The sequence below is a fragment of the Mizuhopecten yessoensis genome, unplaced genomic scaffold (assembly GCF_002113885.1).
Source record: "Mizuhopecten yessoensis strain PY_sf001 unplaced genomic scaffold, ASM211388v2 scaffold11067, whole genome shotgun sequence".
In the NCBI taxonomy this organism is placed as follows: domain Eukaryota; kingdom Metazoa; phylum Mollusca; class Bivalvia; order Pectinida; family Pectinidae; genus Mizuhopecten; species Mizuhopecten yessoensis.
Window position 1 is genome coordinate 155712 of NW_018408863.1, and position 17391 is coordinate 173102.

General features: G+C 35.5%; 1 protein-coding gene across 1 annotated transcript; it reads left to right on the forward strand.

Moving 5' to 3' along the window:
* Positions 1-1940: 1940 nt before the first annotated feature.
* LOC110465255 lies at positions 1941-15792 on the forward strand. The gene is made up of 6 exons (XM_021520959.1): positions 1941-2128; positions 2818-2893; positions 7357-7448; positions 8805-9012; positions 10171-10336; positions 11470-15792. The coding sequence occupies exons 1-6, from the start codon at positions 2070-2072 to the stop codon at positions 11580-11582; spliced, it is 714 nt and encodes a 237-aa protein (XP_021376634.1). The 5' UTR covers positions 1941-2069; the 3' UTR covers positions 11583-15792.
* The last annotated feature ends 1599 nt before the right edge of the window (positions 15793-17391 follow it).

Sequence of the window (17391 nt, forward strand, 5' to 3'; positions counted from 1 at the left end):
GGGGGGCGTTAAAGTCTCACAAAGATGAGTAATTTATCAATGAACCACCTGATCAGATATATAATGTGCATAACATGGTACAGCATTATTTGCCTCGTTTCTGACTTTCATCTGTCGAGCGATGCAGTTGTACTGATTGTGGTTTGCATATGTATAACGTGACTCTGTGACAGTACTTACCTATTTCATTTATTTATATTTTTCTTGAAATTGATCCTTATACCAGAGACCAGAGACGTAATAATTTTGCGAGATCTGCGTGAGTTGCCAATCTCTGTAATATAAACGTCTCTGCTTATACATTTCCCCGTTATCTCGCCTGAGGACATTGTTGTTAAATTGTCATCTACACCAAATGCAATCTACATACTAACTTCAGGTACCCCCTTGCCCACCTGCTGACATCCCTTTGATGTCATACCTGAACACAGGTATATAGTATGTCTTGGGCCTCCTGCTGTCAGTACTGGACACAGGCGTTTAGTGTTATTTACCTGTACACAAATTTCACACCTAAGTATGCTAAGAGAGTGGATCGAGATGATTTTTATTATATAACTAAGATGTTAATTTATAATTTGACGTTGTGTATGCTACATGTATAGGGAGAAACAAAAATGTTTGAATCTCATTATTCAACTATATTTTTGAGATAAATGTAATCATGAAATTAGATTATATAAGTCCGTGATCTTATTTAGCATCACATACATAGGAACTGTATTGTCTACAATTAAATGTGTAACTGTCGGTATTTTGCTGTTTATTTGAATTGTCGACCTAACATAAGAAAGACACAGTGTCGTCGATTTGTCATTACTAAAAATATTGACATTTAAAAACAGCCGACACCAACGTTGAAGTTATTTTGTAAACATTTTTCACTGATAAATTTCCGTATTTCGGGACCGTATAGGTACCACAGTATATAACTTTGCAAGATGAATAATCCGGCACAGAAACTGCCTAGCCAAGGAGTGAACACTTGGCTAGAGAAGGTCACGAACGGAGGTTGTGCTGTTCAATGACGACATGATTGGATAGGCTTTTACTGTAGAGAAGAGACATGTGAAGTAAACGTATTGCCAACTGACTTTCCAGCTAAAACATCTTTGATCGACAACATTGAGACTATTTCTGTTTAATTTCCCTCAAACTCGTTCATTCGAGAAAAAATCAGCGCTCAGAATAAGGACATTCAATGCCAGTCTATGTTACCGTATTCAGAGTAGTCAGTTTGGTTTCAGTTAAACTCACTGTCTGGAAATGTTGGCAAATTTTATATGACTGGATACCATCTACATCATGACATTGTTGTCTTCAGCAAAATTTTTAAAAAAATCGCAATCTGACGCTGTTTGGTGATGGCTGTTCTCGATATCGTCTATTTCCTCGATGGTGACCGCTACAGGCGTTGAACTTGTGACGTCACAGCCGATATGGGCCAAATCACCGCGAGTTACGATTGTGCTAATTAGTAGAAGGACAGGTGAAAATCCTACACTTTACACGTCGATATCTCGGTATCGGGATGACCGATTTTAATGCGGTTTTCACGACATTTTTGTGTTTGGATCATATAGAATAATAATATATATTAATTTCAATTTTCGTTCGGGGTAAAACCTTAATTATGATTTCATACAATAGAAAAACAGTCGTTTTTTAAAAATATAACAAATTATTTTGCTAATTATATACAGTATACTTTGTTTGTATCATTTTAATGCAACTAAAGCATCACTCAGACAGCTGATTTGCATATTTATATATATTACGCATAGTATAACCACGGAATTAGATTATCTAAGTCCGTGGTATAACGGTAACTTGAACCCCTGAATTCGCGCCCGATAATGTTAAGTTTCCCCTTTTGAGGGCCCCATAAATCTAAACGTCTCTAACACGCAGACTTTTCCTGTGTTTAAAGCGTCAGTGTAACTGTGATTGTCATGACACTTACAACGCTTTTTGTGTGAAGTGTTTTTTCTGACAGCCTATTAGGTAGTGCATTGACAGTTTATCGTGACAACAATTTCAAGTGACGGTGCAAATATACAGTAGTCGGCATGGCTGCTGTTACGCCTCGTGACATCGAAGATATCAAGAAAATGGTCAAAAAGAAACTGTAAGTATAGGAGGTAATGTAAACAAACTTTCAGAACTTTTCAACAACCCAAAATCCATAGTAAAGGTGTTTCAAACGGGCTCATGTCAATGAAGAAATATTGTTGTAGGCTCATGATTTTTATTCAAAAGAAAGAATGGTGGACGAAGTCTGCCTATGAAGCAATAAAAGCAACGTGAATCACGACCCTGGATCACAGGTGTTCGTTAAAAATGTGTTTATGTGTGCTGTGACCCATATCAGTAAAACTTAGTTGTAGTTGAAAAGTTTGAAAGCAATTTGAATAGAACAACTGCAAGAAATGACGTGAGCATCTGTATTTCAGACATTTGTAAAAAAAAATGACATTTGAACACAAGATTTTTTGTGCACGCTCAGTGACAGCATTGAATATAATGAAACAATTACTTAATACTTGATTGAAATATCTATAAGTTATAATATGGACACTGATTAATAATAAAGCATGCAAGTTTACGGGCGGGCGGGCCTACACCACTTCGTCGATACTTCAAAATTCTAGGTTAGGTTATGTGCAGTGTCTATAAGTACCCTTATGTTGCCTATATATTTACGTTGTGGCTAATCTGTCCGTATAACTGTAAGGAAATTATGATTATGAAAAACTCAACAATAACTCTTGACTTCGCTGAATATGCAAATTCAACTTTCTTTTCTATTTTTCCTAGGGAACTTTACATAAATAGGGAAAAGCGAGAAAATCTCTTTGATCCGTCTGGAGCATGCAGAACAACAAGAAAAATGGTAAACAATCATGACCAAAAATATCAAATAAATTTCTTGTTTAAAAAAGTATTTTACCCGTTTCAACTGTATAACTTTCCCTCTTTTGGAATTTGGGAAGGAGATTTATGATTTTTATCCCCCGCTTTCAACAAAACGGGGGATATAAATTTGGGTTTGTCCGTCCTTCTGTCTGTCTGTCACACTTCGTTTCCGTGCAATAACAATACCCAGGCCAAGTTCTATGACCACTTTCTGCGGACCTCATTTGGCAGAGTTATGGCCCCTTGAATAATGAAAAACGTCACTATCTGCCGCGCTTCGTTTCCGTCCAATAACTACAACAAATGTTAACCGATTTTCTTCAATCTTGGTCACAGGGTTAAATTGCTTAAGGGCATAGCCAAGTACGATGACCACTTTCAGCTGACTTGATTTGGCAGAGTTATGGCCCCTTGAATAACGAAAAACGTCATTGTCTGCCGTTTCTGTTCATTAACACTCGCAAATATTTTCCAAATTCCTTTAAACTTGATAACAATGTTTGTGGTCCTCTGTATTTCCACCCATCTCGGACACTCTTTAGTTTTCGTGTGATAATTGGTGTAGATATTGTTCAGTTGTTTCAACCAAATTCTGTATGCACATTCGACTCGTGCTAAGTTTGCCAACCGATTTGTGCATATTTACGGATAATCAATCAGGTATAGGGCTTTTTTTCCCTTCAAGTTTCAAGCTATACATAATGTCTCAACAGCACGATACTCACATGTTTAAACCTAACCTCAATCATGTTAACCTACAATTCGTCCTGCAAGCGGGGGATATAAATTCCTCGAATTTGCTTGTCACCCTTATTTTTAATGCCCTTGCTATTTTTACGGTAACTGTTGAAGGTGGCATGAAGGGAAGCAGATTTAGGAATTAAATATCCTTATCCTTGTCTACACTGTTATGTTTTCTTTTTGAAAATAATATTCATTAGTTATATGATTGTTATAATTCAGTAATTAATTATATATATATTTATTTATTTTTATTTATTAAAATCAGTCATTTGATCATATTGTTGTGTCAATGAAAGGAAAACACAATTTAAAAGACATCTTTTAATTACTCCCACAGGTGCTGGACACACTAATAGTAATATGATGTGAATATATATATATATACTATCAGTATTATATAGTATAAACATATCATATAACTATTTGTGTGTCCAACACCGGTGATTACTCCCAACTAAGGAGGCCGCAGTGGCCAAGTGGTGAAGGCGTCTGACATTCTGCTAACACTAGCCCTCCACTACTTGGTTGCAGGTTCGAGACCTACATGGGGCAGTTGCCAGGTACTGGCTATAGGTTGGTGGGTTTTTTTTCTCAGTATTTCTGGCTTTCCTCCACCACCAAAACCTGGCATGTCCTTAATTGACCATAGCTGTTAAAGGACGTAAAACATAAATAAAACAAAAACAAAAGATTAAATTACTCCAACAATGCCAGACTGATTTAACACTGCAAGATACTTTTGACACTTAGCACCATGTAATCTCTAACTTCCCATGGCTGATTTTTTTTTGATTTGATGGTGACACTAAATTTTTTCAAAGTTTGGATTTTCACAAAATTGCAAGTTGCATTTGTTCAAATTTGTTCAACAGTTGCCAATAAATATTCCTTTCCACAAATCCATTTTTAACTCAGAACAATTCTGGGTCATAAACATAAATAATGAGTTTTCATCTTTCCAAGTGAAGCAGAGAACATGTCCAAACTGAAAAGTGAAATTTCCCTTAATTTCATAGCTAATACTAAAATGGATTACAGGCTATGTTTAACTCTTTCACCCCTATGTAACTTTAGTAGACTCTACCATGCATTGCTATGGATGAATCCGTTATGGTCTACAGTGGTGAAAGGGTTAACAAGCAGAACAATATCCTGATGACTTGAATTTGAATAATTTCATTCCATTTGAAACCTTTTTAACCTTTGTTTATATAGTTATCTGGGCTATAGCCCAGAGACTATAGACATGGATCTAAAATTGTGTCGAAGTTTAGCTTGTAATCGCATTTGTGGTCTAACTATATATTTGTGGTGTATATCGTGATGCCTGATTGAAGGTTTGTTGTTTGATTTTCTTAAAAAGTAAGTTTTAAAGTCTATATTTAGTAATGCCTATTCACAACATGTGTCACAACATATATGTCGTCTGCTAGTTTGATTGGTGGGGGTGCTAACTGTTAAGCTCCGAAAACATAAATATGTGCTGTACAATCATTGATTATTTGTGATTGATTTGTATTGATTGAAGGACTGAGTTTTTTTGCAGTAGATGTCGGGTGGTACTAATATATTATATAGATCTACTATGGGTTAAGTTGACCAAGCTTAAAATTGTAACCTTTACTTTGTAAACTGAATGGGTGAGCTGATAAGCTTGGTCGGGATACAGCAGTTTATTTAAAAACTTGACAGTGATATATCAGCCTCCACAGCACACAGCCAAAGGGCAGGAGAGAGAGAGTGGGTTATCAGCATTAGCAGCTAAACATGTAGTTCCTGTTTAGATAATGACAACAGGTACATTCATGATTATATGTTTTTTTCATGAAGTGGGAACCAGGTCTGCAAGTTAGCACACCGTCAGGGTAAGCTAGAATTGATATCAATGACTTTTTGTTGGGGGCAAGTATGCCATGAATGCTAATATGTAAGCATGCTGCTGAGTCACATCTGCACCACAAGTTGAAGTCATTGTGAAGCAGAGATTGCTGTGAAAAAATACCCTTCCGCACAGGGCCTCTAAGAGAAATACCCCCCGCAGAGGGCCTCTAAGAGAAATACCCCTCCACACAGGACCTCTAAGAGAGATACCCCTCCACACAGGACCTGTGAGTTTAAGGGAAATACCCTTCCACACAGGACCAATGAGTCTCAGGGAAATACCCCTCCACACAGGACCTCTAAGAGAGTTACCCCTCCATACATACAGGACCAGTAAGTCTAAGGGAATTACCCCTCCACACAGGACCTCTAAGAGAAATACCCCTCCACACAGGACCTCTAAGAGAAATACCCCTCCACACAGGACCTCTAAGAGAGATACCCCTCCACACAGGACCTGTGAGTCTAAGAGAAATACCCCTCCACACAGGACCTCTAAGAGAGATACCCCTCCATACAGGACCAGTGAGTCTAAGGGAAATACCCCTCCACACAGGACCTCTAAGAGAAATACCCCTCCACACAGGACCTCTAAGAGAAATACCCCTCCACACAGGACCTGTGAGTCTAAGAGAAATACCCCTCCACACAGGACCTGTGAGTCTAAGAGAAATACCCCTCCACACAGGACCTCTAAGAGAAATATGGCTGCTTGTGTCGTGTAAGTTTTTTATTTACTATAGTGACAGTGCAAACCATACATCCTGAGTAAAAACAAACATCCATTCAGGGCTTAAGCTTCAAACAGCAATTTTCTAGCTGATGTTGCAAAGGAAAATCCATACTATCCATCAACTTCTGACCAAGAAATACTTCACTTCCATATCTGCCATCCTAGCTATTTCAGCAACCTTGTAAACAAATTCTTAAACTGTACTTCCGGTTTTTAAGAAAGCCCTACAATGGTAAGCCTGGGGCAATATCATGGAAATATCGGGGAACGAAAATGTTATTCATATCAATATGTGAAATGAAATGCTATTACCTGGATTAGAGTCTTATTATATAACAGAAATGACAAACAGTCTCTTGTTAACGGACCTGCCAAGACAGGATTGGAACCTGACAACTGGATTAAGCAGTTTCAAGCACTCTCTAGTTATATGCCCCGAGAACTACATGGCTCATGGCCTCTTGTTCTATTAAGTATTTTGTTTCAACTCAGGCATCCTTGTTGTGAAAGCATGGTCAGCAATGTGGTAGGAGAACATGAGCATATATTCTTTGTGATATTTTCCGTGAAGATACATTTTTTTGTCTGTACCTTTTTTATGCCCCTACCATAAAATGGGGGGGGGAGGGGCATATAGTGTTGCCAATGTCCGCCCCGTTCCTGTCCCGTGATCAAAGAGGTTGTAACTATTTATAGAACATCAAACACTGAATCCAATTTCACATGGTGACTTACAGGGGCATTCATGTCTTACAGACATTTTCTAGTTTTATATATATACTTTATGAACTGTGAGTATAAATTGGTTTCACGAAGTTTTGAACTGCTCGAGTGAGTTGTTCATGCCTAATTTGTTCTGCTTCAGCGGAAACTGCATCGAAGACACAGTGCTTCGGAAATAAGAGGTTGCATTTGGCATAACCATGCATATCCAATAAAAAAAATCACTGATCAACCACTTCTTATGATATGCGGCTAATGTTTGAATCACATTTTGGTGAAAATGTTAACATGAATATTTCTGAAATAGCATTACTTGTGAAGTGTCACTTTAATTATGTATGATTATCTTCTTTCTGCAGTACAAGTATGATCTGATGTACAAAGTGATCAACTACGACGTATTTGACAAACAAAGTCCTAGATACAAAAACAGGAAGAAGAAAGGGAAACAGTAAGTGGATTTTATGCTATTTTAATTATAATAAGCAAATCCGAACATCCTGTTTTATCATTTTGAATTACTCTAAAACCTTAGTTTTGCAGAAACCTTTTTTCTATTTTGTATCATCCCCGGCCAAAACCTTAGTTTTGCAATATACTCCAAAAAGGGTTCATTTGATTCAGACACACCTGTTATGATCATTACACACACCCTGCAGTAGCTTGGAGATCATTTGACCACAGGATGTAGATTTTGAGTTTGTGTGAGTTTGGATTTGAATGAGGGAGTTTCAAATGAGATGAAAAGGAGTCTCCCTCCTAATGAGGGAGGGTTGACAGCTATGCAGAGACATCTGCTCACTGTTTGTTTTACACATCCAGAAAGGTAAAACCCTGAAATCCTTGAATTGAAACGTAGGTCTATATATTTACAGCTGATTAGCTTACAGCCAGCCATCAGGATGAGAACCTGAAATACATCAAAACACAATGAGCTTTGCTTCATAATAACATACCATTATACTTTTACTATAAACACATACATATTTAAAGGTTAATATCAAGAAAGGCATGTATGTGTAATATATACAAGAACTCATCTTAACCAGCACAAATACTTTGTAGAAGAATATCAGTATGTCTGGGGTTTTGCCTATAGGATCCAGAACAGGGACCCATTCCCAATTGAAAAATGACCCTGCATTTTCCCAATTTCAGTCTTTATTTTTCTAATTGGATGTTTATACAAGTTTTCAGATGTTATATGTGCAACATTCAAAGTATTAAGGAATACATAAATAACAAAAACTTGAAATTGAATAAACAAAAGTACTGAAAATTAATGTGTTTATCTATTGCGATACATTTTACTGTAAGAAACAGCTAGAGGAAAACGTCTTGTTAATCACATTGCAGGTTTTATTTTTTCAAACTTATAAAAATATTATCCCAAACTAGTACGTACATGTGGGAACACTGATGATATTTCCCAATTTTCGCCAAATGCTGATGATATTTTTCCCCATTTCCTGCTCAGGGTCAATTTCCCAAAATAGCTGTCAAACCCCTGCATTATGTATCTTTTATTAATGTTTGACATAAATAAATTTGTTGATCGTCATTTGTCTTAGAGTTCCGTGTACCAAGGGACATAATCCAAGATGGCGATCTCTCAGAATCGTCGATCTTTTCCTGAAAAAAACTTGAATTTTTCTATACCTGTGTATTTTACGCACCCCCTACTTTGGGTATTAAATTTCTGAAAAAAAAGTGCGCAAATTACATGGGTTTTTACGGTAATCTAAGTCTACAAGACAGTGTGTGATATGGACACATCCACACGAACACTATTTCTTTTCGTTTACAGTGAAACGCCAGTGGAATATGACCACAAGACCGAAAAAGACAAACATAAAAAGCGAGAGTCTTCTGAAGGGGGCAAGAGTGAACCTAGAGGGGCGGATGTGTCAGAGGAGTTTGAGAACATGATATACCCCCATCTAGAGGACACCACTCGTAGAGTAACGCTGTACAGGGAAGCGGACAGGATCACCAAATATGCCAATGAGGTCTATGTATGTATTTCTGTAACTGATTTGACAATTGAATCTGTTATTTGAGACATTTAAACTTTATTTATTTTACAACAATTATATAAGAAGTTATTTCAACTTATATCAATCACTCTTGTTGGCCCGGATGTAAGTGTGTGTGGGGGTGTTAATGTGGGAGGAAACCAGAGTACCCGGAGAAAACCTGTGTGGTCGGGCACTGGTGACCCCATACCTTTTATCATGTTCGATCGGGGAATCAAATCCCAGTCGCCTTGGTGAAAGGCAAGTGCGCTATCATCTGTGCTACCTGACCGACCTAAAGACATACTGAATTTTTGAATATTCACGCAAAGTGGAATGTTTATATTCGGGTTCATGGTCTGACACAAGTACTTTCTATATGCAGAGCAGTTATCGAATTAACAAACCAATGTGGGGAAAACAAATCAATGGGAGAAATGATTTGTTAATTTTTAATTTAGTAAATATTATTACATATCAAAGCAATGACAGTTTTACAAAAGAAGAATATGCTTTTTAGTGAAACAAGACTCAATTTTTTTCAAGGATGAAAAAATTGAAACATTAGATTGAATAGATTAGGATATATAAACCACATATAATTCATTTATAATTCTTTAGAGTCAGCCGCCTGTAAGTTTTTTCCATAAGGGAAAGGACTACTTCTCAAATTACATATATAATAGATTAACTTCTTAGAAATATAGAAAGTAAAAAAAAAATGGTTGAAGGAAACATGATATCAAAAAAGTGTGTCATTAAGCAACAGATATTAAGCAAACTTCCACTGTATAATATATAGAGGAATAAGTTCATGATGTATGTTGGGTATCGCAGTGGAAAACCCACTCGCCTCTCACCAAGATGGTTTGGATTCAGTTCCCTGATCAGACATGAAAAGGTATGGAGTCACCTCCCCTGACCACATGGGTTTTTTCTCCAGCTACTCAAGTTTCCTCCCACATTAAGAGTTTAGTTAGCATGTGGAGGCCCGAGAGTCTAATGGTCAGACCCTCTGGCCTCCACACACTAACATTGCAGGCCGACAAGAGTGATTAATACAGGTGGAAATAAATTGTTTCATAATTGTTGTTTAATAAACTAAGTTTTTATGTTTTATGTTGTTGTAATCATGAGATTCTTTTTCTGCTTTTGTAGGACAAATATAATATGGAACATCTTCAGACGATACACCACTTTCGGCCGAGTTCTGAACAGGACCACGTAAACAGGGGTCTTGATTCAGGATATCTACACAACTATACCCGACATGTCGGATCTATCCTTCACGCCAAGACATACGTCGACTTCTACAAGAAAGAAGGTTTGTTGTTTCGTGACTGGTTTGAGAAGAGTAAAAAAAAATAACGACCAGTGTCAACATTTCTCTGGTTCTTTCCCTTCAACAATTGACTCAAATAGTTTTGACTGTTCCCCCCAACAAAAATCATAAAAATAATTTGTTACTTTAGTAACAAGCCATTCATATATACCAATTAATTGCACATGGAACTGTTCAATGGGAATGGGAAACATTTAACGCTTCATATCTCTTAGGAGAAAAAGAGCTGAAAGAATATTTTTTTTTTTTTTTGAAGTTTAAGGGCTTTTTACAGCATTAATTTGGGCTATGGCAATCTAATTTTGTTTAAAATAATCTCAAACTGAAGAAAGTTTTATCATAGTTTGATTTAAATCAGTTCTGGGTATATGAAACTTGCTATTATCACAATACAAGTTTATGGTATTCTGCACTTGTGTCACAGATATGACCCTTACAAGCACTGCTGTGTCTGTGTCCTTATTGGCAAGGGGATACATTTAACATATAGGTTGTGTATAGTGAAGTATTCATGGGAAGATACCTGTTTTTGTAATTGTTATTTTTTAGAGATTTTACATCAAATATAAACACAACATAAGCACATATTCAATGAACACAAACATACACACCAACAGATCCATCATCATCCTCATCATCATCATCATCATCATCATCATCATCATCATCATCATCATCATCATTATCATCATTATCATCATTATCATCATTATCATCATCATCATCATCATCATCATCATTATCATTATCATCATCATCATCATTATCATCATCATCATCATCATCATCACCATCATCATCATTATCATCATTATTATCATCATCATCATCATTATCATCATCATCATTATCATCATCATTATCATCATCATCATCATCATATTCATCATTATCATCATCATCGTCATCTTCATCATCACCATCATTATCATCATTATCATTATCATCATCGTCAAAGTTTGTTTGTCCTTTCATTCGTCCTTCGGTCCTTGCCATTGGAGGTGCATCATTAAAATGTCATTGTTGCCCCTTGCATTTTTCTATCCTATTAAACCTGTTTGATATGTTTTTGTACCGACATAGCATTGTAATAATGAACGAAACTTGGTTGACAGGTCTACACACTGGCGACAAAAGCAAGTCCAAAAGACTACAGGAACTGCCAACAAAGAAACCAAAAGAGCCAGAAAGCGACAAACCAACTCCAAAAGAGGAAACAGAGCAGTAACATGGTCAGAGAAGGGAGTTAACTCTTAATTACAGCTTTTCATATTACAATTATGTTTAATAAGAAATAGCACTTATCGTGCAAAGCTAAACCATGAAAAATAAAACCTTATATAAATAAAGATTATACTGTCAAACATGTTTATATGACTATATCTATATATATTACCTCTGTAAAGAGACCACCTGTGATAAAAGACCGCTAAAATATGCTCCCATCGTTGTGATGTCATCATGAACTTAACCTGTATTAAAAGGCCACGTCTGTTGAAAGACCACTTTTTGGATATCCCAAGGATAGCCTCTCAATACAAATTTGACTGTTCTTTTGTTCAGACTAATGAAATCTGTTGGCAAGTCTAACTGTAAAAATACCATGAAAATATATTTAGATGGTAGATTATTAACTATATTTTTCAAATTATGTTTTTATAATAATTCAATTATGAATGTGATAGTTATCTTCTATATATATTTTTTATTAAGTATCTAAAATTGAATGCATATTTATTATACCCCAGCTTCGGCGAAGTCGGGGGTATATAGTGTTTGCTTCGTCCGTCCATCCGTGCGTCCATCCGTCCGTCTGAAAGGATTCCGGAGCATATCTCCCGTACTATTTCATCTATGGTTATGAATCTTGGTTTGTGGGTACATGCATAGAAGGTGGTGTGTCACGTACCATATGTAGGTCACTGTGACCTCTAATGTGACCTCTGACCTACATAATGTCGTCAGTAAGGTTTCCGGAGCATATCTCCCGTACTATTTCACCTACGGTTATGAATCTTGGTTTGTGGGTACATGCATGGAAGGCGGTGTGTCGCATACCATATGTAGATCACTGTGACCTCTACCGTGACCTCTGACCTACGTAACGTGAGACTTGAAGCATATTAACTCTTCACTTGATTATTCCAATCCACATGCCCATCACTCCCACCAATTTCTGATCAATCAAAGCTGGGGTATTCACGAAGACCCCCTTCCAGTTACATCTAGTTTATTTTGGAAATGAAAAAAATATTTATTATTTTAGATATGAATTAATACCTATATATAAATATAAAAAGAAATCAAATTTTGATTCCCTAAAGCTTTGATTTTTTAGATGTGGTTGGTATTCAGCAATTTTTTTTCTTCAAAATTTGCACCCAACATATAGATTGTTTTTGAAATGCGTTTTTTTCATTTATTTATTTATATTAGCGACAGCAAATTCGTAGTGCTCTTTCTCTAAATAATTGCAAATTTCAATTACAATCATGTTACTGTACAAATATGCTCATCCTTGAGATGTATTCCATCAAATACATTCACAATAGCTAATAATTTCTTAAGGATCTCCGTACCATTGCCAAAAAACTATAACCGTGAATTGGAAACTTGTTTACCCGTAAGATAAAAACTTTTATCAGTCATTTCTGAAATGAAATCCAAACCTTGCAGAACGTCAATGTAAGACTGATAAAATAAAATACTAAAAAAAATCAACAACATTGTCCTGAAAGTACCACAAATGTAAGGGGGCCAGATGGTTCGAACCCTAGACCTCTGATCTCAATACGGTTGCTTTAACCATGTGAATTTCTTGATCAGCACTCGTTCCTACGACCAGTTCCACTAATGTAATTCAGTATTTAAAACGAAATCAAGGGGAGGTAATTTTTCATGTAGGCATGAACAACTGCAGTGGAACTCTCTAGTGTTTTGTCTGCAGTGGGACAGGGATCCTTAAATTGAGGGATGAGATTGCGATATATTTCCTGTGAAATAGCTCTTATGAGAAATGTAACTATTGTATTATGTAAAATACTAATTGTAGATGGGAGTCCAATTTTATACTGTATTTGCATCATGCCAAAATTGCATGTATTGTCAGCATTAAATTAGTAAATATAAATGTCTTAACCAGTCCGTCCACGCCACTCCTACCTGCCAATGAAATTTTGTTGAAACCTAAATACTTTAGAATCTGTTGAACGCTTCAACACTATTTTATTTATTGTTGCTGAGAGAAGTTGCTATAGTCGTTCATGTGATTTCAGGTTTGTTTACAACAGGTATGAACTAACAAATGTACAGGTAGTTAAATTCTTAAAGATGTGAGTGTCTAGTAGTTTTCTTGTATAATACTTTTTTTGTTGAATTGAGGAATGTCTGATAGGTACATGTAACAACTAAATGATTACCTTTCAAATAAAACAGTAGAAGAGTAAACACAAAAAAAACTTTTTTGTCCCCTTTATCAATAAGATTTAAGCATTTTTTCTTCCCAATTTTATTAACAAAAATGCTAAAATCTTTGAAAAAAAAAAAAAAATCTTATCAAAAAGCACAATTTAATTGCTTGATATTCCTAGTTAATGCTTTATGACAAGGATTTATATGGGAAATTAAGAGAATTCAGCATTTTTCAAGAAAAAAGAATGAAGAAAAATCCACAATTTTGCCAGATAACAAGGAAAACTATTGAAATAAGTGAAATTTGAACTTGTCTAGGAACGAAGACTGATAACATTTTGAAAAAAAAAGAATGGACAAGTTACAGGCTAACAGGTTATACATTGTTATATTTAGGTTTTAATGAAGAAATGTTTGTTGATGTTGTGTTTTGTTATGTTGTTAAATACACTTATAAGCATGTAACTGTTATAAGGTCTCACTTGTTAAAATAGTTAAATATACTGTTATTCAAATTTTATATTTAAATTGTAACTTGTGATGGTGAATGTTCTATTTCTGTTTAAACAGAATTTTGAGATATTTGCAAGTATTTACATGGCATTTGATATAATGTTTAGGGCCACTGGGGCCAAGTGGTTAAGGCGTCTGACATTCTGCTACTGCTAGCCCTCTACCATTGGGTTCAGAGTTTGAGACCTATGTGGGGCAGTCGCCAGGTACTGGTCGTAGGTCGGTGGTTTTTCTTAAATGACCAAAGATGTTAATAGGACATAAAACACAAACAAACAAAAATTTAGGTCACCTGAGGCACCCATCTGTGGTGTGTCATCCGTCGCATGTAAACACTCAAATTTTCTACTTTTTCTAAGAACCGAACTGTCAAATTTTTATGAAACTTGTTTGTTATCATCAGCCTGAGGTTGGGATCAGAATATATGCTCCAGAAGGGACTGACCACCCTGGGGACTTAGGCACAGGACCATAAGAAGTCAGAGTGCAAAATGTTCAAAAGACTTTTCCTCTGAAACGGACAGGTGGATTTTCATCAACGTTTTTCTTAAAAGAAGCCTTAGCTGATGAGGTCCTTACTTTAATCTGATTTCTATTTTTCTTTCTTTGGACAACTAAAATGTTCATTTTCCATGTCCTCTTTTATTGTTGACATCATTATAACAAGCGAAAATCTCAGCACCTTCATTGCTCATACCAATATACTGTTAATTTGCTAAGACTTGTGACTTTTTTTAATTCAATTGCTAAATGACGTAACAGTGAACCAACTTCTGGCTATTTCTGATGCTGTCCTTAACTCAGGTGACAGTTGGGGCCCTGTGGGCCTCTTTCTCATAGAAATGTCAGAGTACACATTAACAAAAACTGAAATCTAAAAACAGATGGGTGGGAGGAAAGTACAATTTTTAAGAATATAAATTTTATTGTTGTTTCTATAACTGTAAAAACGAAAAATGGAAATGTTTGCCCTAATTTCTTTTTCAGCCTTGACTGAAAAGTTAAAACTCATTCAGAAAATTACATTTGATCTGTCAAAGTATTTGTTATTATATGCATGGTACCTGGTAAATATTATAGTGATACAGACGGCTTAGTGGTCTTAACAAAACAACTTCAAGGTTACATATTGCAGAGATGTTGTTTAACAGTAGTTGATAGAACAATGTCTTGGCTGGGATTTCATATCCACTCACAAATTCAATGGTCTAAATTAAGAATGGGTCTGAACATTTTGGTGTTATTTTATTTGATGGTTACTCTGTCAACCTTACTAGAATTTGATATCATTAATGTTTCCTTTTTATTGTTCCGTTCAATTTGTTTTGGAAGCAAATTTGGCATTTGAATAAGTAAGATATTCATGATGAGAAACCATTTTGCAGAACAATTTATAAGTATAAAATGTATATACAGCAACGCTAACAGTATTTATAGGTATAAAGTGTATATACAGCAATGCTAACATTATTTATAAGTATAAAGTGTATATACAGCAACGCTAGCATTATTTATAAGTATAAAGTGTATATACAGCAACGCTAGCATTATTTATAAGTATAAAGTGTATATACAGCAACGCTAGCATTATTTATAAGTATAAAGTGTATAAACAGCAACGCTAATATTATTTATAAGTATAAAGTGTATACAGCAACGCTAGCATTATTTATAAGTATAAAGGGTATAAACAGCAACGCTAACATTATTTATAGGTATAAAGTGTATATACAGCAATGCTAACATTATTTATAAGTATAAAATGTATATACAGCAACGCTAACATTATTTATAAGTATAAAGTGTATATACAGCAACGCTAGCATTATTTATAAGTATAAAATGTATATACAGCAACGCTAGCATTATTTATAAGTATAAAGTGTATATACAGCAACGCTAGCATTATTTATAAGCATAAAGTGTATATTGCAGCAACGCTAACATTATTTATAAGTATAAAGTGTATATACAGCCTTAAGAACGTCACGGTTATTGTCTGCAGTCACTATACTATGACTGGACGCCGTTCTCACTTCATGAGACGGGTGGGTGAGTAGAGGGTCGTCACCATGGCTGGAACGGAATTTCTGAATGTTTCTGTCCGATTGTAAAATCTCTAACGTGGATTAACCCTCCACACTACAGCAAACATATTCTAGAGGCCACCACAACATTGGTGTGAGAGGAATGTTACATGTATGGTCAACACAATTTACAGAATGTCTCTCTGACCCTCTCTGATATAAAGTTCACTGTCCCCTGATAAATTACGTATTTTTGTTTACTTTTAGAATAAATTTACCTAATGAGACACACGTAGCAACACGCACAAGTGTTTATTTATCTAAGGGCATTCACATCGTACAGACCACCTAACACTTAGACTACAAACGTCTTTGTATCTTTGAGGAACTCGTAAAAATTGTCCTGCCATCATGTGTCTGGCCTTTCTATGTAAATTACCTGTTGTGGTGAATAGTTAGCCTATATTAGTATTAGTACTTTTTGTTTTATAATTTTCTTTAGGAGTAGAAGATTTCTTTTATTCTAAAGCTGTTAACACCTGTTATATGATGGTCTGGTGTTTTGGTTTGGTGTGGACAAGTAAACAAATGTGGGTTTTTTTAATGTACATGTACTTACATTGGCTGATTTGTTCTAAGTGATGTTGGTTTCAAGACGTCAATACAACTGTTTCTGGATGAGAAAATGAGAAAACAATACTCTTTTCAAAGAGTATAAACCGGAGATAAAAATATAGAACATTGAAGAATGTATGTGTGGGTTCCTCCTGTTAAGTGTTATTGAAGAAAAAAAATCGAACAGTTTTGTAATAGACTTGAATTGAGCCTAACAACACTTTGATAACTCATTCACCCCTGAAGACACATTTGAACTCTTCCAATTCAAAGGTTGAAATAGTTCATTATGGAATTTCAGAGTGAATGACTTAAATATCTTGGTTACGTGGACAGGACAGTCTGATGTTTCACTGTGTAGTATATGTCTAGAATTAATTTAAAACTCATACAACGAAAAAACCATCGAGAGCATCAGTCTCTGTGATGAATCACTCTAATTTTGTTTGTTGTTGTCATTTTAGTCGTGTT